The sequence below is a fragment of the Stegostoma tigrinum genome, chromosome 27 (assembly GCF_030684315.1).
Source record: "Stegostoma tigrinum isolate sSteTig4 chromosome 27, sSteTig4.hap1, whole genome shotgun sequence".
NCBI classification, from domain to species: Eukaryota; Metazoa; Chordata; class Chondrichthyes; order Orectolobiformes; family Stegostomatidae; genus Stegostoma; species Stegostoma tigrinum.
The window spans coordinates 11655400-11678282 of record NC_081380.1 but is presented as its reverse complement, the minus strand read 5'-3'; the positions used below and the strand labels follow the sequence as shown (position 1 = coordinate 11678282).

At 40.1% G+C, this 22883-nt stretch overlaps 1 protein-coding gene across 2 annotated transcripts in view; it reads left to right on the top strand.

Moving 5' to 3' along the window:
* Positions 1–22883, top strand: part of tmem132e (transmembrane protein 132E) — a 583956-nt gene that overhangs the window by 241778 nt on the left and 319295 nt on the right. The window contains exon 3 of one of the 2 annotated variants that reach the window (XM_048557372.2): positions 3055–3198. The exons of the other annotated variant lie outside the window; for it this stretch is intronic. Coding sequence (XP_048413329.2) covers positions 3055–3198 — 144 coding nt within the window. The remainder of the gene's footprint in view (positions 1–3054; positions 3199–22883) is intronic. 2 annotated transcript variants of the gene reach the window in all.

Sequence of the window (22883 nt, the reverse complement as noted above, 5' to 3'; positions counted from 1 at the left end):
AACTGTTGTAAAAGGTTATAAGGGATAGGATTTATAATAATCTAGAAAATAATAAATTGATTAGGGATAGTCAGCACGGTTTTGTGAAGGGAAGGTCGTGCCTCACACACCTTATTGAGTTCTTTGAGAAGGTGACCAAACAGGTAGATGAGCGTAAACCAGTCGATGTGGTGTATATGGATTTCAGCAAGGCGTTCGATAAGGTTCCTCACAGTAGGCTATTGTACAAAATGCGGAGGAATGGAATTGTGGGAGGTATAGCAGTTTGGATCAGAAATTGGCTTGCTGAAAGAAGACAGAGGATGGTAGTTGATGGGAAATGTTCATCCTGGAGACCAGTTACTAGTGGTGTACCGCAAGGGTCGGTGTTGGGTCCACTGCTGTTTGTCATTTTCATAAATGACCTGGATGAGAGGGTAGAAGGATGGGTTAGTAAATTTGCGGACGACACTAAGGTCAGTGGAGTTGTAGATAGTGACGAAGGATGTTGTATGTTGCAGAGAGACATAGATAAGCTGCAGAGCTGGGCTGAGAGGTGGCAAATGGATTTTAATGCAGACAAGTGTGAGGTGATGCACTTTGGTGGGAGTAACCGAAAGGCAAAGTACTGGGCTAATGGTAAGATTCTTAGTAGTGTAGATGAGCAGAGAGATCTCGGTGTCCATGTACACAGATCCTTGAAAGTTGCCACCCAGGTTGACAGGGCTGTTAAGAAGGCATACAGTGTTTTAGCTTTTATTAACGGAGGGATCGAGTTCCGGAACCAAGAGGTTATGGTGAAGCTACACCAAACTCTGGTGCGGCCGCACTTGGAGTATTGTGTACAGTTCTGGTCACCGCATTATAAGACGGATGTGGAAGCTTCGGAAAGGGTGGAGAGGAGATCTACTAGGATGTTGCCTGGTATGGAGAGAAGGTCTTACGAGGAAAGGCTGAGGGACTTGATGCTGTTTTCATTAGAGAGAAGAAGGTTGAAAGGTGAGTTAATTGAAACATATAAAATAATCAGAGGGTTAGATAGGGTGGATAGGGAGAGTCTTTTTCCGAGGATGGCGATGGCGAGCACGAGGGGGCATAGCTTTAAATTGAGGGATGAAAGATATAGGACAGATGTCAGAGGTAGTTTCTTTACTCAGAGAGTAGTAAGGGAATGGAACGCTTTGCCTACAACGGTAGTAGATTCGCCAACTTTAGGTACACTTAAGTCGTCATTGGATAAGCATTTGGACGTACATGGAATAGTGTAGATTAGATGGGCTTGAGATCGGTGTGACAGGCCGGCACAACATCGAGGGCCGAAGGGCCTGCACTGTGCTGTAATGTTCTATGTTCTATATTCTCAAGGGCAACTAGGGATGTGCAAAAAATGCTGGCTGGCTAGTAGTGCCCAAGGGCCATGAGTGAATATAAGAAAAGTAAGGTGTTCGTCTATTTGCTCTTCCTGTTTCTGTACTCACTTGTGCATTGTGCTGGGAGTAACATAGAAAATTTTATTTTTGAGGGATTTTTAAAAAACTAATTTTCTAACTAGTTCTCCAAATTCTGATCACAAGACTATGTCCCCCTTCTTACTGTTGTTGTTGATACCAATGTGGCGCAGCCTTTAGCTGATCAACCTCCCATTAGTAGAATATCCTGTAGCTGTCCTATGACATTCTTTACCCTGGCACCAGAGAGATAACATACTGTTCTGGAGTCAAGACTATGGCTGCAGAAACACCTGTCTGTTACCCTAATCGATGAATTTCTTATCATTACTCCTCTTTCATTATTTTTCCTTTCTTTCTATTCTTTTGTTATTATCCGAACTGGTGTAATTATTGAGATAACACAGTGTGGAGCTGGAGGAACACAGCAGGTCAGGCAGCATCAGAGGAGTAGGAAAGTTGATCTTTTGGGTTAGGACCCTTCTTCTGAAATTTGGTTTGATAGATCATATTTAGTTTCTTGGAGGGTATTTTAATGAGGTGGTCTTGCATTGCATGCTTACATTCAATGATACAGATTTGGTTTCAACAAGAAAACTGAAGTATATTACACAAAAAGACAAAAAAAAAATGAATTATTTACATATACTACAAGTTTAAAGATTTTCAACACATGGTTATGTACAATTCCTTTAATCCTAACAGCATTCCTTTACAATGCATACATCAGAAAGAATTCTCTTCCCTATTGTTTTTAAATGGCTTAATTTAACTTTTCCTTCAATTCCTAGCCTTGATAATCTGGAATCTGTTTCTTTCATTCTTCATATTCCTGAGCTTAGACTTTCTCAGTTTCAAATAACTTTCCAGGGTTTTAACCAAACACATCTGGTCTGGACTTTTCAGACTAAACTCCTGACACTGAGATAACCTATTTCTGGATAATTCTGAGCTTTCCCTTTCTGCAAGAGCAACTGCCTTGCACATTGAATTTCGGCCAAGCCTTTTGCATCCTGAAGCCTTCAAAGCATGGGTGTTTCCTCTAAACCAAAAATAAAACTCTACATTTTTCTACCTGAAACCTGATGTACAGGTGTTTATTCTGTTAGCTCATAAAGCTCACCAAAAACAAAGTACATGATTGTCCAGAAAATATCTCTCTCCTAAAGTGTTTAAAGAAAAATCATCATGGTTATGGAAATACTTCCAAGTTAATTATTAAACCCCTCCATATACTCATACCAAACCCCACACATGTCCAGTTCAAAGTCCTAACTCAGAAACAGTGGTATTAAATGCTTCATAAATTGAGTTGTCTATGCACTATACTCGCACCTTTCTTCTGTTTGCCACGCTGACATGTTCTCTAATATTACTTAGCTGCAAAAAGCATAGATTAAGAATTATTCTGAATCGGAACTAGATTGCTTGCTTAGTATGTTTTGAATGCTTTTATTGAGTATATTTCCTCAGATTGGAATGATTAATTTGTGAAGTGCCCTTCACTGTTCTGAGTTTTTAACATGAATGGGTAGTACTGATTCAATCAGAGTATCAGTGCTTTACTTTTTTGAATTGATAACTTCTTTAAAATTGTCTGACAGGTGTTTTGTTCAAAATTTTTCAGGATAAAGGCCAAAAAAGGAGTGAACCTGAAAAATATGTGGCCCAAAAATCCTGAAACCTGGCAGTTGAGATCAGAGATCATGAATGGTGGAAAACATTCTATTGCCACAGTGGAGATGAATAGAAAGCAAGGAGTTTTAAGCAGGTGAGAAAATTTAACAAATACCATTGGATTTACCATGGTAGTATACACCATGTGGGGTACATTTTTACACTGCCTCCTTATTCCATAATGTAGATTTGATGAAAGAACTGCAGAATTGTTAAGTAAATATTGTTGATGGCGATTGTCTAGAGTTTCCATAGCTCTTTCACCAAACACGAAAATTCACCCCTATGAAGAAATATGGTCCGTCTCTTACCAATTTCTTATTTTGTTTGTGGCTGCCTTCATCCCATAAGAACAGCGAATGCCATTTACTGTTATTTAATTGGCAATTCCATAATTAAACTAGTTAATTTGTGATCCATATATTATCTTCAACCACCCCACTTGGTTTCTTAATGCTTAATTCCCTCAATGAACAAAAACTACTTATTGTGGTTTTAAAATTTTGACATAATCTACCATCAGCAAATTTCGGGGAGGATTCCAGATTTACATTAATCTTCATGTAACTAAGTGCTTCTTGCATGCTGCTTCAGTCTATTTCTTCTCGTTTATCTACTGTTTCCCTTTCATTAACTGTTTGTTACTCTGAGCTTCTCCAGCTTTTGTCTTTTCATACTTTCAGGTAGGAGCGGATGATGATCATAAAGTGGCAAAAGGAGTTATTAATTGTTATTTTCTCCATTTTGTGGTTCCAGTTGAGAGAAAATTTTGTTTTCAGTAGTTCCAATCAAAGCCCTGATGTCTTTACATTGTTGTCTTCCTATTATTACTTCCTCTTTCATCACATTGTTCTAATGATACCCTTAATTCTATTGCTGCCCCTTTCTCTCACTTAATCATTGCTTACCCCAGTCTCCATCTACATCCCATATTTTGAATGATCTGCCCCAAACATGGATAATGGGTATTTTTCCTGTTTCCCTCTTACCATTTCCCCTGTTTGTTAGTCAATTTACTCAGAAACATTGTTTGCTTTCATAATTGAATTTTCTTATCTGCTCTAACAAACAAATCATACTATTGAAAGTGTTCTCCTGCTCCTTTTAATCTTTGAATGCCAGTAATTTGAGTCTTTAGATCTTTAAACAAAACCACCCATTGTTGACTGACTTGATTCAATAGTGGTAAAGATGAAAGTTCCAACCCTTGGGTTTTTGAAAAATTGGTAAAGTACTTGTGAATTAATTTGAAATATTAATTTTAGTGATTTTTAGTTTATTCATTCAGGGAACACAGTCATTATTGGCTAGGTCGGCATTTATTGTCCATCCCTAATTGCCCTGGAGAAAGTGACTTTCTTGATCTACTGCAATCCTTGAGGAGTAGGTACTGTCATAATATTGTTAGGGAGGGTGTTCCAGAATGTTGACCCAGAGATGGTAAAGGGTCAGAGATGTAATTCCAAGTTGAGATGGCATGTGGCTTAGAGGGATACTTGTAGGTTGTAGTATTCCTATACATCTATTGCACTTGTTCTTCTAGCTGGTAGAAGTTACAGGTTGGGAGGTGCTGTTGGATGAACCTTGATGTGTTACTGCATTGCATATTGTAAATGGAACACCTTAATTCCACTGTGCATCAGTGGTTCAGGGCATGAATGTTTAAGAGGGTGGATAGGGTGTCAGTCAAGCACTTGCCTTGTCCTATATGGTGTTAACCTTATGGAGTATGTGAGATCTGCTTTCATCCAGGTAAGTGGAGACAGTTCTGTTACACTCCTGACTTGTGTCTTCTCAATGGTGGATTGGCACTGAGTGACAGGAGATGAGTTTCTTTCTGCAGGTTTCCTACCCTCTGGCCTGGTTTTGCAGCCACAACATTTAAATGGCTGGCTCAGTTCAGTTTCTGTTCAGCTCTGGAATTCACCTCTTTTGTCCAAGCCTTTAGACCAAGGCTGAAACTAGGTCTGGTGCTAAGTGATTATGTTAGAACCTAATTTTAAATTAAATTAAATATGAATGAGGAAACATCTGTTGCTCAGCTTCGAGTGCATATTAAAATTTTACTTGCAAATGAAAAGGCACAACAGCCACTAAATTGCATACTTTAGCTTCTCTTTCTTTCAAATATAGACATTTTTGAGTAAAACTAATAAAGTGTTATTATTTTCTGATCCGTTGAGACTCTATATTAGTAGCAAATGTACAAGCTACTGAATTGTAGCATAAGTCATTCCCTAAGTCACAGAAAGTATGGGCTTCTCTCAGAAGGATATTAGTTTTTGTTTATCTTCTAGGGAGACCGGTTAACGGAGGTTTAATATAATTAAAGCTGAGTTAGACAGTTTTTTGCTTGACAAGGGAATCAAGGCTTATAGGAATAAGCAGATTAGTGGAGTTGAGATCCTAATTGGACCAGTCATGAGCTTATTGAATGGTAGAGCAGGCTTGTGGGTTCCAATAACCTTTGTCTGTTTATATTTCCTATTATCATATAAAGAGAAAAGGTATTAAAATAGTAAAATTGTAACTCTGGGCCTCATCCATAATTTTGTGAATTTGGCAGCTCGTATATAGATTTGAAAGTGTAAAGACTTTATCTTTTTTATTTTTGTACTTATTAAAATTATGGACTGAAATAAAGAACTTCTTTTAAAACCAGTGTTTTGCAAGGATTTCTGTGTGTTTTCTGAAACAAGTAATCTGATATTCATAACAAACTACATATAGAACTGTTGAAACAATCTGTAATTGAAATTGTAATTGCAAACAAACTGGAGTCAATGGACTTCCGTTGCCAAGACTACTCAGGAGGAACACGCCAGGTCTGACTCAACTGGGCCTCCAGAATAGTATTCGTTTATTGCCTCTTGCATAACTTTGTTCAGTTCCATGATGAGACCTGAGAAGATGAACAACTGGATCTGTGTCCTAAGTCAAGGAAGAAGGGAAAGGTGATGGTAATATTGAGAGATGATAATGCTGAATAGTGAGGAAGATAGCCTAGTAGTGCAACAAGGAAGACTCACCTGAGAAAATCTGATAGCAGTTAGGTTTAAGGGCAGATGACTTTGCAATAACATATGTGGACAGTCAAAAATTCTTGTCAATTATGTCTTAGCGTCATTCCAGCTCTAAAGGCAATGCTTGCTTTACAATTTTAAAGCATTAAGTTACTTTGGCATAAGTTCAAATTAATTTGCTCCTTATTCACCGTATCTTCATATTCTGTTTTCTGTTCAGAACATCAGAATGGAGTTATGGAGGATTACATCAGAGCTGCAGTTTTATGACTCAAACCTTGATTTGTGGACATTAATCTACCACTGAGATGTAGACTAACATGAATGGCGTTAACTCTCAAAGTCAACTGTCTAAATTAGGTTCACAGTTTCCAGAGGAGTCATGTTCCTCTCGGAGAACAGCAGTGAATGCAGCCTTCTTTACATTCCTGCACACGATGTGCACATGAACATCTCGGGTGATCACTACCCCTCAAAGTGTCTACACAGAAAATATAATCAGAAGCCTTAAAAACTGAAAGAAACCACAGGAAGGACAGTTGTAGTTAAGTGCTGTATTTATGTCAAGTATAACATTGTATAGAAGGTTGACATCTGAGCACCCAAAATGAATGTAATGTTCTTAATTCTTTCTTTTAACTTCTGACACCCCAAGGGAAAAAGCCCCAGCCTATTCGGCCTCTACCCATGACTCAAAACCTCCACTTCTGGCAACGTCCTTATAAATCTTTTCTACAGCATCTCAAGTTTAACAACATCCTTCTGAAAGAATGACAATCAAATTATGCACAGTATTCCAGAAGTGGCCTTACTGATGTCATCACAACTTCTATGCTTAATGTTCTGAGCATAGAAGGCAAGCATGCTAAACACCTTCTTCACCACCCTGTCTACCTGCAATTCCACTTTCAAGGAAATATTCAACTATACCGATAGGCTTCTCTGTTCGGCAACATTCCCTAGTGCCCTATGATTCACTGCATGAGTCCTGCCTTGGTTTGCCTTACCAAAATGCAACACTTCACATTTATCTAAACTATACTCCATCTGACACTCCTCAGTCCATCAACCCATCTGATCAAGTCCCAGTGTATTCTGAGATGATCTTCTTCACTGTCCACTTCACCACCTATTTTGGTTCCATCTGTAAACTTACTAACCATACCTCCGATGTTCACGTCCAAATCATTGATATAAATGGCAACAAGCAGTGGACCCAGCACTGATCTTTGTGGCACACCGCTGGTCAAACATCTCCAGTCCAAAAGGCAACCGCCTACCACTTCCCTCTGTATCTTACCTTCAAGCCAATTTTGAATCTAATTGGCTAGCTCCCTGGATCCCTTGTGATCTAACCTTGCTAACCAGTCTACTGTGCTGAACGTTCTTGAACAATTTGCTGAAGTCCATTTGGATAACACCTGCAGCTCTGCTTTCATCAGTCTTCTTTGTCACCTCTTCAAAAAACTCAACCAAGTTAGTGAGACATGTTTTTCCATGCACAAAGCCATGTTGACTATCCCTAAGCAAGTAAATCTTGTCCCTCAGAACCTCATACAACAAATTAGCCACTTCTGACTTAAGGCTCGCCGGTCTATAGTTCCCTGACTTTTCTCAACAGTCTTTCTTAATAATGGTACTGCATCAGTCTACTTCCAGTCTTCTAGTATCTCCCCCATGGTTGTCAATGGTACAAATATCTCAGCAAGGGCCCAGAAATCTCTTCCTTCCCTTCTCACAAATTCCTTGGAAACACCTGATCAGGTCACAGGATTTATCTTTATGCATTTTAAGACCTCCAGCACCACCTCTTCTGTAATGTGAATTCTTTTCAAGACATCACGATTTATTTCCCCAAGCTCCCTAACTACCATGTCCTTCTCCACCATGAACACTGATGCCCCTACACCTCTCCCCTCACCTCCATCCTAGGTCCCGAGAAAACCTTCCACATCAAACACATGTTCACCTGCATATCCGCTAATGTGGTATATTGTATACAGTGTTCCCAATGTGGCCTCCTGTACATCAGGGAAACCAAGCAGAGGCTTGGAGATCACCTTGTGGAGCACTATGCTTGGTTCCTGACATGTGACAACGCCTCTCACTCACAAACCACTTCAACTCCCCCTCCCGTTCCTTGGGTGACATATCATTCCTAGGCTGCCTGCAATGCTACAATGATGCCACCTGAAGGCAGGAGGAACAACAGCACCTCATATTCCACCTGGGAACCCTGCAGCCCAATGCTTTCAAAATGGACTTTACGAGCTTCAAAATCTCCTCACCACCAACCTCATTCCAAGACCAGCACCCTCCCTCATCCCTGCCTCCTTGACCTGTCCATCTTGTCACCCACCTATCTGCTCCTCCCACCTCAATGACCAACCCCACTTTCTACCTGCACTCACCTACTAGTTTCATCCTTGCCTCCATGACCTGTCCTCCTTCCCTCCCACCTACCCGCTCCTCCCTCTTCACTGACCAACCCCCATCCCAACTCCCTACCTACATTTACCTTTACTAGCTTCATCCCCACCTCCCTGACCTGTCCGTCTTCTCTCTGCCTATCTGCTCCTCTGTTTACCTTCCATCACTGCCTCCCCCGCCTCTATTTATTTCAGACCCTTCTTCCCCTCCCCCATTTCTGAAGTAGGTCCAGACCCAAAACGTCAGCTTTTCTGCTCCTCTGCTGCTGCCTGACCTGCTGTGTTCATCCAGCTCTATACCTTGTTATTTCAGATTCCAACATTGACAGTTCCTACTATCAATGATGCAAAATATTTGTTTAGTATCTCAGTCATCTCCTGTGGTTCTATGCGTAGATAGCCATGTTGATCTTTAATGCACCCTATTCTCTCCCTAGTTACTCTTTTGCCCTTAATGTACTTCTAAAATCGCTTTGAAATTTCCTTAGCCCTATTGGCCAAAGATATCTCATGTTCCCTTTTTGCCCTCCTGATTTCCCTCTTAAGTATACTCCTTCTGCCGTTATTTTCCTCTAGGGATTTACTTGATCCCAACTGTCCATACCCAATACATGTCTCCTTCGTTTTCTTGAGCAGAGTCTCAATTTCTCCAGTCATCAAGCATTCCCTACACATATCAGCTGGGTCCTTCACATTAACAGAAACATACTGTGTCTAACCCTTGTTATCTTATTTTTAAAGACTTCCCAAATGTCTCTTCACCCGTGAATAGCCTCCTCCAATCAACTTATGAAAGTTCCTGTCTAATACCATCAAAATTGGCCTTACTCCAATTTAGAACCTTAACTTTTTGATCAGTTCTATCCTTTTCCAAATCTTTTAAAACCAATAGAAATATGACCATTTCCCCAAAGTGTTCCCCCACTGACACCTCAGTCACTTGCCCTACGTTATTTCCCAACAGAAGGTCAAGTATTGCTCCTTCTCAAGTAAGCAATCCACATATTGAATAAGGAAATTTTCTTGTACTCACTTAACAAATTCCTCCCCATCCAAGACCTCCTGCAAATATCATGTTAGAGGCCTCTGCCATTTCTTTCTCCTCTAGTTACAGAACCGTGTTAGTGTTCACCAGAGTGAGCGAGAGAATGTCACTAAGTTCAGATGTATTTCTTCAATCCCTCCGGAAACAAACAGAGACAACAATGAATGAGAGAAGACTTGGCTTGAATTTTTTTTACGTCAAAGTACGGTAAATGCATTTAAATTAGTTATGATCAGATTCAATGAGATCAATTGATACACTATACCAGTAACTCCATGTGATCACATTGCAATAATAAACAGAATACACTGCTCCATTTTCTGGGGGCATCTAGCTTAATTAGAAGAATAATTCATTTGTATTCTATGCTATGTCCATCTGGTCCTCAAGCTTCTTGTCTTTCAAAGCCTTTTGCTACCTGTTGGAATCTCTTGCTTCCAAAAGCCAGACTCATGTTTTTGGACCATTAGACCATAAGATGTAGGAGCAAATGCAGACCATTCAGCCCATCAAGCCTGCTCTGCCAATCGATCATGGCTGATATGTTTCTCAGCCCCATTTTCCTGTATTCACCCCTTTTCTTCTCACTGGTTGACATCAAACGTTTTTCCCACACATAGAGCAAGAGATGCTTTTATGAACACCTGAACGTGTTTTGAAATCGCTTGTTTGACGACTATTGGGAAAGCATCAAATCTAAAATATTTCAACCGTTCACTTCTTGTGCAAGAATAAATGACACTTTTAAAATGCAACAGTTCAAGTGACTCTTCTTCCCAAATGCTTCCTGTATTAGTATCATCAAATAATTCTGAATTATAAGCAATTGTGGAATCGTAGAATGGTTATAGTCAAGAAGGAAGCCTTTTGGTCTTTTCCACCCATGCAATTTCTCTCAAAACTATTTAGTTAACGCAGTTTTCTTTTACCTGAAGCTCTACAATTTTATTCTCCTCGTGCTATTCCAACTCCTACATAAATAAGGAATTAGTTACAAGATGCCACTCCATAACAAAACACAGTATTTTTAAGACTCCCTTTAATAAATGGCATGAGTCTCTCTTGCAGAAATGCAATTTTCAAAGTAAAATATCACTTAAAGTACTTACTTTGTTCCATCCTGACGACTCATAGGATATCTTTTCTTTAAACTGCAAATCTGTCTTTTGTGCTTGCATATAGAATATAGAAGAGTACAGCTCAGGCCCCTCTTCCTACCATGTCCATGCTGACCATGGTGCCATTCTAAACCAATTCCATCTGCCTGCACAAGGTCCATATCCCATTATTCCATGCCTGTTCATGTGCATATCTAAATACCTGTTAAGTGTTGCTACAGTATCTGCTTCTACCAACTCCCCTGACAGAGTATTTCAGCACCTACCACCCTCTGTTTAAAAAACATTTGCCTTGCACATCTCCTTTGAACTTTCCCACTCTCACCTTTAAAGATATGCACCCTAATATATGATATTTCTACTCTGGGGAGAAAGGCTTTAACTACCCACCCTAATCATGCCCTTCATAATTTTACATACTGCTGTCAGGTTGCCACTCAGTCTCCAAAGCTGTTGAGAAAACAATTCAAGTTTGTCCAATTTCTGCTTATAGCTAATGCAATCAACATCCTGGTAAACCTTTTTGCACCCTCTCCAAAGCCTTTACATTCTTCCTATGGGGTCATGATCAGAACTGTGCACAATACTCCAAATGTGACGTAACTGGTTTTAAAAAGCTGCAATATAACTTGCTAACTTTTGTACTGAATATGCTGACCAATGAAAGCAAGCAAGCTGTTCACCTTCTTTACCACCTTGTGTTGCCACTTTCAGGTGGCAATGGTCTTGCACCCCAAGATCCCTCTGAATATCAATGCTCCTAAGTGTCCTGCCTTTTACTGTGTACTTTCCCCTTGTATCTGACCTCCAAAAAATGCACCACGTCACATCCTAAACTAGATCAAACTCCATTTACCAGTTCTCCTTCCAATTTTCCACCTGATTATATCATGCTACGTCCTTTGCCAATCTTCCTCACTATCCAGAACTCCTCCAATTTGCATGTTGTCTGCAAATCTACTAATCAGACCACTGACTTTTTCTTCCAAATTAACAAACAACAGAATTTCCAGCACTAATCCTTGTGGAACACCACTAGTAGCAGGTCTCCAGTCAGAAAAAAAAAACACTGCACCACAACTACCTTCTCTTTTCTATGACCAAGTCAATTTTGTGTCCAATATACCAACTCACTGTGGATCATGTATGACTTAATCTTCTTCACTTGACATATGGTAGCCTTCAGATTAAATCACCACCAATCATCTCTCTCTAATGAAAGAGCAGCCCTATGTTCTGGTAAAACTACGGTGACTCACACAATCTTCTGGACCAACCTATCTTGAGGGATCTTATCAGAAATAGTTTTGATCTCTGTCCTCAGTCCTCACTCAGACTCATCCTGATTGTCTAATGGAACACAGAAAAGTCTGTTCTCCACATCTCATAGTTATAACCTTTAAGTGATTCTTAGAAATAAATTGAATAAATTGATTAAGTATTTTATTCCTATGAGGTTTGGCTAAATATTGAAGCTGAATGTAAACGTTGTTAAAAGAGAACAAAATCAATTGCTTCTTTTTCAACTGCCCAAGAATTTTTGTGAAATCTCCCAGATTCCCAAGTTATTTAAAGCACCTTTGCACCCTATATTGGTTATTTTAGTTATATATTTAATCGAAGCACTGCTGTGAGTTGAAGCTGACTCCTGAACATTAATAATTGTATAGCAATAGCATAGAAAAAGGAAGTATGAAAGCAAAAGACTGCCAAGCTAATGAACTGCATGGAAAAAATAAAAGTAAAATACTGTGGATATTGGAAATCTGAAACAAACGCAGAAAATGCTGGACTAACACACAGATCTGGCAGCATCTGTGGAGAGACAAATTTTGAAGAAGAGTTGTACTGCATTCAGAATGTTAACTATGTTTCTCTTTCTACTGATCAAGAAATATGGAGCAATATGAGGTACAGAGGACATTTTCTGAAATTGTGGAACTCAGTATTGAGTCTTAGAGGCTGCAAAGTGCCCAAGCTGAAAATAAGGTGTTGTTTTTCTAGCTGGTATTGGGACAAGGGTATAATTTCCTCAGATGCTGTTCGACCTGCTGAGTTTCCCCAACATTTTCTGTGTTTGCATGGAGAGGATTTTGTTCTCTGGACTGTGCTGCTGCATGCAACAAGCTGTTCTATTTAACTTTAGAAAGATGGTCCACAGAGGTATCCCTATATTCATTATTTTGTTGATCAAGTAGAGTACGTCAATACTGGTTGAACATTTGTGTTGAGTGAATGCAAAATCCGTAGTATGTTTGCAATGGTTTCAACTCAGATTTTGTTTAGCGTGAATATTGTGAGTTCACCTTGGGTAGATTGCTTCACAACATTTTGATTTCTCATTGACTAAAAGACTTAAGAACATAAGAAGTTGTGGACAATTCAGCTCTTCCAGTCTTTTCAAGCTTTCAAGGATAGCACAGTTTATCTTTTATCGTAGCACCTTCCCGCAATATCACTCTAGAAAGACATTATACCTTTGTCCTGCTACCAGCTAGTGGAACAGCACCCTATTTTCTGCTTAAGTACTTTTCAGTCTCTAAAAATCAAGATTGAGTTCCACAGCTTCAGAGTATGACCTCTGTACTTCAGATTTCTCTACATTTCTTCTATTTCCCACCCTCCTCCATCCTTTCGTCTCAGCAAGCTGGATATATTTTCTCTTCATCACAGCTAACATTTACATCCACATCCTACATGGCATTTTTAATAGTCATCTTAACTTCCTGTTACCACCAAAGCCTTATGCACATACACTCCTAAGTCTACATTTTTTGCCACACTGCCTTTAAGATTGTACATTTATTTTACATTACTTCTCCTCATTGTTCCTATCAATGTGAATCAATTCATAATTCTCTGTTAGATTTCGGTTATCACGTCTACCCATTTTACCAGTATGTGTACTCCTGAAGTATCATACTACCTTAGTCACTGTTTATTAGAATTTTGAACTGCAACTCTGAAATTAATCCATTATACCCAAGTCTAAATCACTGTTGTATATAAAAGAAACCATTGGGAATACTACTGCTTGTTTCCCTCCAGTTGGAAAACCCCACCCTTCATTAATGCTTTCTGATTACTAAGCCTATTTCTGATCTGTGCAGCTACCACCCTCCTATTCTCAATGGCTCAATCTCATAGGAATGAACAAACTTTCAAGTGGGTCTTTTTTTAAACAATTCCATACAACAGTATCTATCTCAAATATAAAGTATAAAACAGAAGACAAATAGAACCAAGTTTATACATTTTGTGAACTAATCCATTTTCAATTAACTGGTTGTATCTACATGCAAATAGAATACAGGAAGCAATTAGTAATTTATTTGTCCGAGTACCAAAAAATCTTTTCAGATATTTCCTCCTAACTGGTTCAGCATTTCATTAGCTTAGTGCACATTAAGAGCAAAAGTAGTGTACTTCTAAATAAGCTTGTTGAGTGACGTTGGATCTGTCAATTCAGGCAATTGGGAAGTCTTCCATCATACTCCTGACCTGTGTAGATGATGTACAGAGTTTCTGGAGGCAGGAGGTGGATTGCTTACTGCTAGCCTCTGACCTGCTCTTCTAGCAACAATATTGGTATATCGAGTTTAATTTAGTTTCTGATCAATGGTAACCCCAGAATGTTGATCATGGAGAATTTGATCATGGTAATGTCATTGAAAATCAAGTGGTGATGGTCAGATTTTCTCGTGTGAAATGGTCAGTCATTGGTACTTGCATGGAATGAGTGTTACTTGCCATTTGTCAGCCCAAGTCTGGATATTTTCCATGTCTTGTTGCATTTGAGCATGAACTGCTTCAGTATCTTTGGAGTCATGAATGGTGCTGAATATTCTGCAACCATGAGCGAATATCCCCACTTCTGATCTTATGGTGGAGGGAACATCATTGAAGCAGCTGAATGTGGATGGGCCAGAACATAATCCTGGGGAACGTCTACAGAGATGTTGGGAGCTGTGTTGACCGACCTGCACCAACCACACCAATCTTCCTTTGTCTGAGGAATGACTTCAACAAGCAGAGACTATTGCTTTATTCCCAAAGATTGTTTTATCCATTTTTGAGCCATGGCTGTAGTGAGGTCAGGAGCTGAGTAACCTTAGCAGAAGCCAGACGAAGGATCAGTGAGCAAGTTATTGCTAAACAAATTCTGTTTGACAGCACCGCTGACTACCATTTCATTCACTTTACTGATAATCGAGACTAGATTGATGGGGCAGTAATTGGCCTGGTTGAATTTGGCCTACCTTTTGTATACAGAACATACCTGGATAATTTTCCGTATCATCAGGTAGATACCAATGCTGTAGCTGTACTGGAATGGCATGGCTAGAGGTATGGTATGTTTTGCGGTAGGTACCTTCTGTTCTATTGTTGAAGTTTTGTCATGGCCCATTACCATGCACTAACCAGTGCTTCCAGCCATTTCTTGATATCATATAAGAGTGAATTGAATTGGCTGATGACTGGAGCTGTGATGTGGAGATCTGTGGAGGAGATCGAGACAGATCATTCACTCTACACTTCTAGCTGAAGATTGCTGCAAATGCTTAATCGTTAAGTTTTGCAGCTTCTATGCAGCTATGTAGTTCATAACAACAAATATTGAAAATGTTTTGGGATGTCAAACTGCCGTCAGAATATGAATTCTTACCTTTGACCAGACTATTAGCAAGCACAAAAAAACATTGATAACGTGGGTACTCTCCGGAAAGTAGAATACAATGCATGAAACTACTGTAGTACTCTTTAAATGTATGCTCCTCTGACACCAGTCGCATGAACATGCTAATTTATAAAATGTTTCAAGCCTATTAAAGAGAAGCACTGGTGTAGAGGCATTGTCACTCAGTTCTTGACCTTGTTAAAATCTAGGCTCAGAGATGAGATGAGTATAACTGCCCTTGATATCAAGACAGCAGAGAACATCGAACAGTACAGCATAGTACAGGCCCTTCGGCCCACGATGTTGTGCCAACCTGTTATCCCACTAAGATCAATCTACGCTGAATACCCTACATTTTACTATCCTCCTTGTGCCTATCCAAGAGCCGCTTAAAATTCTCTAAAGTATCTGACTCCACTACCACTGCCGCCAGCGCATTCCACATGTCCACCACTCTCTGTGTGAAGAATCTACCTCTGAAATCTCCCCTATACCTTCCTCCAATCACCTTAAAATTATGTCCCCTCATAATAGTCATTTCTGCCCTGGGAAAAAGTCTCTGACTATCCAATCTATCTTTGCCTCTTATCATCTTGTATACCTCTATCAAGTCACCTCTCATTGTTCTTCGCTCCAATGAAAAAAATCCCTAGCTCCCTCAACCATTCCTCATAAGACCTGCCCTCCAGTTCAGGCAGCATCCTGGTAAATCTCCTCTGCTCCTTCTCTAAAGGTTCTGCATCTTTCCTATAATAGTTGATCAGAACTGAACACAATATTCCAAATGTGGTATAACCAAAGTTTTATGCAGCTGCAGCATAACCTCCTGGCTCTTAAACTCCATTCCCCTGCCAATGAAAGCCAATACACCATACACTGCCTTTACAAGCCTATCATCTTGGGTAGCACTTTTGAGGGATCTATGGACGTGAGCCCCAAGATCCCTCTGTCTGTCCACACTGCCAAGAATCCTGCCACACTTTTCTGGGTTGAATTCCATCTGCCACTTCTTCGCCTAGCTCTGCATCCTGTCAATGTCCCGTTGGAACCTACGAAAGCCCTCCACACTGTCTACAGCTTCACCACCTTTAGTGTCATTGACAAACTTACTAACCTACCCTTCCACTTCCTCATCCAAGTCATTTATAAAGATCGCAAAGAGCAGAGGTCCCAGAACAGATCCCTGCAGAACACCACTGGTCACCAAGCTCCAGGCTGAATATTTTCTATTTACTACCACCCTCTGTCTTCTGTTGAACAGCCTGTTTTGTAGCCAGTCAGCCAAATTTCCCTGAATCCCATGGCTCCTTACTTTCTGAATGAGCTTACCACGTGGAACCTTATCAAATGCATCCCTAAAATCCATATACACCACATCAACTGTTCTACCTTCATCGATGTGTTTTGTCACATCCTCAAAGAATTCAATAAAGCTTGAGGCGTGACCTGCCCTTCTCAAAACCATGCTGACTATTTCTAATCAAACTGTGCTTTTCTAAATAATCATAAATACTATCTCTCAGAGTCTTCTCCAATAATTTGCCCACCATAGAATCAAGACTGACCAGTCTGTAATTTCCAGGATTATCCCTATTCCCTTTGTTGAGCAAGGGAATGACATTTGCCACCCCCCAATCTTCTGGTACTGCTTGGGGAGGCGATGGCCTAATGATATTCTTGCTAGACTGTTAATCCGGAGACCCAGATAATGCTCTGGGAGCCTGGGTTCAAATCCCATTATGGCAGATTGTGGTATTTGAATTCAATAAAATATCTGGAAATAAGAATCTAATGATGACCATGAACCCATTGTTGGTTGTCAGAAAAACCCATCTGGTTCACTCACATCCTTTAGGGAAGGAAACTGCCAACCTTATGTGGTCTGGCCTACATATGACTCCGGACCCCCAGCAATGTGGTTGACTCATAACTGCCCTCTGGTCAATTAGGGATAGGCAATAAATGCTGCCTAGCCAGCCATGCTCTAGCCCTGTGAATGAATAATGAAAATTAGAACTCCGGGAGACAATGAGGACGCAAAGATAATTGCCAGAGGGGCAACAATCTCTTCCCTTTCTTCCCATAGTAACCTTGGGTATATCCCATCTTGCCCAGGGGACTTATCTATCCTTACGTTTTTCAAAATTTATAGCACATCCTCCTTCCTAACATCAACCTGTTTGAGCATATCTGCCAGTTTCACGCTGTCTTCCCAAATGCCAAAGTCCCTCTCGCTGGTGAATACTGAAGCAAAGTATTCATTAAGGACCTCCCCTACCTCCTCTGACTTCACGCACAAGTTGTCTACACTATTCCTGATTAGCCCTACCCTCACTCTGGCCATCCTCTTGTTCCTCATATAAGCATAGAATGCCTTGGGGTTTTCCTTGAATCTACCCACCCATGTTTTCTCATACCCCTTCTAGTTCTCCAAAGTCCATTCTTTAGTTCTTTCCTGGCTATCTTGTAGACCTCTCAGCCCTGTGTAATCCTTGCTTCCTCAACCTTAAGAAAGCTTCCTTCTTCCCCTCGACTACATATTCCACATGTCATCCGAGGTTCCTTCACCTTACCATCTTTTGCTTGCCTCAGTGGGACAAACCTATCCAGTACTTGTAGTAACTGCTTCCTCCACAACCTCCAGATTTCTGTTGTCTGTTTTCCTGAGAACATCTGATCCCGATTGGTTCTCCATAGTTCTTGCCTAATAGCATTGTAATTTCCGCGCCCCCCCCCCCCCCATTAAATACTTTCTCATCCTGTCTGCTCCTATCCCTGTCCATGACTATAGTAAAGGTCAGGGAGTAGTGATCACTATCACTGAAATGCTGTCCCACAAAGAGACCTGACACCTGTCCTGGCTTGTTGACAAGAATCAAATCCAATGGGGCCTCCCCTCTAGCCAGCCTATCTACATATTGAGTCAGAAATCCTTCCTGGACACAACTGACAAAATCTACTCCATCCAAACTACTTGTACTTAGGAGGTTCCAGTCTATATTAGGGAAGTTGAAGTCACTCATGACAACAACCTTATTACATCTGCACCTTTTCAAAATCTGTCTCCCAATCTGTTCCTCAGTGTTTCTGTTGCTACTGGCGGGGGTGGGGGGTGGGGCGGGTGGTCTACAGCAAACTCCCAATAAAGTGACTGTTCCTTTCCTGTTTCTAACTTCCACCCAGACGGATTCAGTGGACAAACCCTTCTCTATGACCTCCCTTTCTGCAGCTGTGATACCATCCCTGATTAGCAACGCCACTCTCCCACCTCTTTTACCTCCCTCCCTATTTCTTTTGAAAGATCTAAAACCCGGAACATCCAAAACCATTCCTGCCCCTGTGTTATCCAAGCCTCTGTAATGGTCACAGCACCATCGTTCCAAGTACTGATCCGTGCTCCATTTAGTTACCTTATTCCTGAAACTTCTTGCATTGAAGTAGGCACACCTCAACCTGTCACACTAACTGCCACTTTGCCCTGTCAACTGCTTATCATTCCTCACAGATTCTCTGCTTGCTCCGTCTGCCTACACATCAGCTACCTCATCCTCTGATCTGTAGCTCTCGTTCCCATTCCCCCTGCCAAACTAGTTTAAACCCCCCTGAAGAGCTGTAGCAAACCTCCAGCTCAGTTCACGTGCAACCCGTCTTTCCTGTACAGGCCCCACCTTCCCCGGGAGATATCCCAATGATCCACATATCCGAAGCCCTCCCTCCTACACCAGCTGTATCGTCACATGTTCAGCTGCGCTTGCTGTTTGTTTCTGGCCTCACTAGCCCTTCACCCCGGAAGTAATCCTAAGATTACTACTCTGCTCGTCCTGGTTTTCAGCTTCCATCCTAACTCCCTATATTCACTTTTCAGGTCCTCATCCAAGCTATGTCATTGGTGCCAATGTGCACCACGACTTCTGGCTGCTCTCCCTCCCCCTTAAGAATACTGAAGACTCGATCCGAAACATCCCTGACCCTGGCACCCCGGGGGGCAACTTACCATTTGGGGGTTTTGCTTGCTCCCACAGAATCTACTGTTTGTTCCCTTATCCATTGAATCTCCTATCACTATTGCTGTAGTATTCTCCCCCCACTCCCTTCCCTTCTGAGCCACAGAGCCAGGTTCAATGCCAGAAACCTGGCCGCTATGGCTTTCCCCTGGTAGGTCGTCCCCACCAACAGTATCCAATGCGGTATACTTATTACTGAGGGGAAGTGCCACAGGGGATCCCTGCACTGTCTGCCTATTCCCTTTCCCGCTCCTGACAGTCATGTAATCCAATATGACACAGAGGAGTCCTAGAAAACCTGGAATCAATGGGAATCAATGTAAAACTTAACTTTATTTGGAATCTTGTCTAGCATAAAGGAAGATAGCTGTGCATGTTAGCGGCCAATCACCTCAACTGCAGGGTATCAATGAGGGAGTTCCTCAGGGTTGTATCTCTGTTCCAAGTGTCTTCAGCTGCTTCATCACCGACCTTCCCTCCATGATTTAATATTCCCACCATGAGAATGGAAATGGGAATGTTCGCTGCTGATTGCACAATGTTCAGCACCATTCAAGATTCTTCAGTCGCTCCAGCAGCTGTTCAAAAAGGTAGTATATCGCCATCTTCTCAAGGGTATTTAGGAATGGACAATAGATTAACCTTTGCTTACATTACATGAATGATTTTTTAAAAAGCTCCAGTCTACTTCAAGGATGCATTTTAAAACAGAGTAGGACACTCAGTCCAATAAGGTAATATTAGGGCAGGTGATCAAGAACTTGGTCAAGGAGGTTTTAAAAGAGTATCTCAAAGGAGGAAAGCCAACAAACATGGACAGATTATCAATCTGTGTACTTTGTATAAATGGAGAAAGATGTGCTTACTACTACTATCAGAAACTACATTTTTTTTCTAATGGACTCTCGCTAGCACAAGTGTAAGATATCCACTTCTGTGCCTCCTATTTAGTATTGTCAACCAGCTATAAGTTCTGTGCCCATTGATGTCTCTCATTCATGGAGAATTTTTGCAAATATCTGTTGCCTTTTGTATCTATCAACAAGATAAGTAATCCATTTTGTAGATACTGCTGCAGTTTCTAGAAAGAATTTTGGAATGGAAAATTGCGAAAGTGAAAACTACCGGAGCTAATAGCATGGTAGAAGTTGTCTTTTTAAGTCAGTCTTTGGGAGATGTTGGAGCTCTGTTACCTTTTCTTCTAAATCAGGGATAATGAAATTAAGTTTCCTTTTAGGTGACCAGATGAAGCTATCTGCTTGTAATTTCCCTTCCCTGAGCAATGGTGCAAAAGGTGGGAAAATATGGACAGAAGGGAAATCCGAATCTTGATGCCTAGAAAAGTTTTAACATGAGTTTCCTCTCAAGCCTTGAATAGTAACATCAGAATTTCCCCCAATGAGTGATGGCTTCACGAACTTACAATTTCCTGAATCTTACATCAAAAAATACTTTAACTTGCAAAGGGAGAAAGTTCATCCTTTGTGCTTGGGAGTTCGAACATGAGATAAAAATAGGTGTTTTGAACCACCTGCAATATAACCAGATTGCTCTTTCTTGACTACTTCTCAATGTCATTTTTTAACCATATTGCAAAGCATTTTTGAACTCAAGGAATTCTCTTTATGACCACTTTTCTTTGCTGCAACTCAAGTGCAGTTGTAAGCAAGACCAGACGTGAAAATTGATTGGGATATAGATGTTTTTTAATAAGAAATACGAAGTCATATTTATAGATCATCTTTCATATCTTCAGGATCTCACAAATCGCATCATTGAAATGATGTACAGTTGGCACATATTCACTTTTGTAACACAGATAAATGTGGCATAAAATAAGTCAATCGTACCAATAGGAATGAAATAAATAAGATTCAAATTTCTTCATTTTAAGTTAATAATGATTTTTTTCTGCATATTTATCTCACAATATTAGCCAAGATAATAATTTTAAAAAGCGCCTTATAAATAATGTTAAAAGTTTTAATCATTGCTTGCAACCGTTTGACATGTTATAACAAGTACTGCTAATAAGATTCAATGATGGGTTGATGCCCTTCTTTACCTAAAGATTGGTAACAATGTGGAACCTGCAACCACAGGGAATGATTGAAGCTAGTGGGTTTGTTAAGTTTAAGGGATTGCTAGATAACTAAATGGGTGAAATGAGATTTATAATTATAATGATATTATAATAATAATTTTAGATGTAGCAACATTAAGGAGGCTCAAATGAAACATCGATGCTGAAATGATCTGCTTAGGTTGAATAGCCTGTTTCTGTCCAGCATTTGCCATATAATCTTATATGACTCTTAAAAATGATTTATTACTTAGAGTGAAAACAAGTAAAACTGGAAAAACATTGGTCAACAATATGAATAATTAACTCTGTTCCTCCCCACAAAAGTTGCCAGATCTGCTGAAATTTTCCAGTATTTTTGTCCTTATTTCAGATCTCCATCTGGAATATTTGGTTTTCTATTAATTGAAGTGCTAACACTACTACTGTCATTCTCATAGGGTATTGTAAAAACACACTAATCAGTTGAAATTTGTTTAAATAAGAAAGGAAAAAAATGCAAATACTATTACTTCACAATATCCAAAAAATGACATTTTTTGAATAAGATGTCATCCAAAAGTCATGTTGATGCTTGTTGTCCTGCACCTAAACACTGAACATTCCCAGTCTTTCCCAGTTTGGACTTTGTATTTCTACCTGGATGTTTGATACTTGTGTTCATCCAATACAAGAGCATAAGAATGCAAACAGGATGAAGGAGAAATGTATAAAAACAAATGACAAGTAGTGAAAAGACTAGACACAAAAGACTTTGGGGAGATTAGGAATGAAATAAACCTGTACTGAGCTTTTACATTTTTGGGACATCTGGAGTTGCTGTTTTTCCACAGTCAATTAATCAATTACCTTTGGAGCATTTTTATTGATGTTTAATTGGTTAATGTTGACAACCGATATGTGAATTCCAGGTTCTGCAAACAACATGAATCAATTTTGGCAGTAGCTTTTGAAAGGGTAATGTTGATCATGCACAAAGACAGCTGCCTACTTCAAAATAGTAAATTGGATCTTTTACACCCAACTGCAAAGGTACACGTGTCCTTAATTTAAAATCTTAAGTAAGATGCAGCAGCTCTGACAACACAACCTGGATTATGTAAGAGAATTGAGGTATGAGTTACGGAGGGAAGAATGAAGCAGTCTGATAAGACAAGATGTGTGACAAATAGAGAAAATGGAAATACAGCTATACTGAGATAGAGAAAAACAGAGAAATGGCTACAGGAGGTCACATTTTCTGATGAAAGAGTAAGAAGATAACGTTTACCTTTGGCATAGTTGATAACGTAGATTTTCTGCTTGATGTTGAACTTACCAAAGTTTCATTCCTGTTATCACTACTTTGTCATCCTTAATTTAGAACATTTGAAACACCTTACATGCAAAGCACACAAAA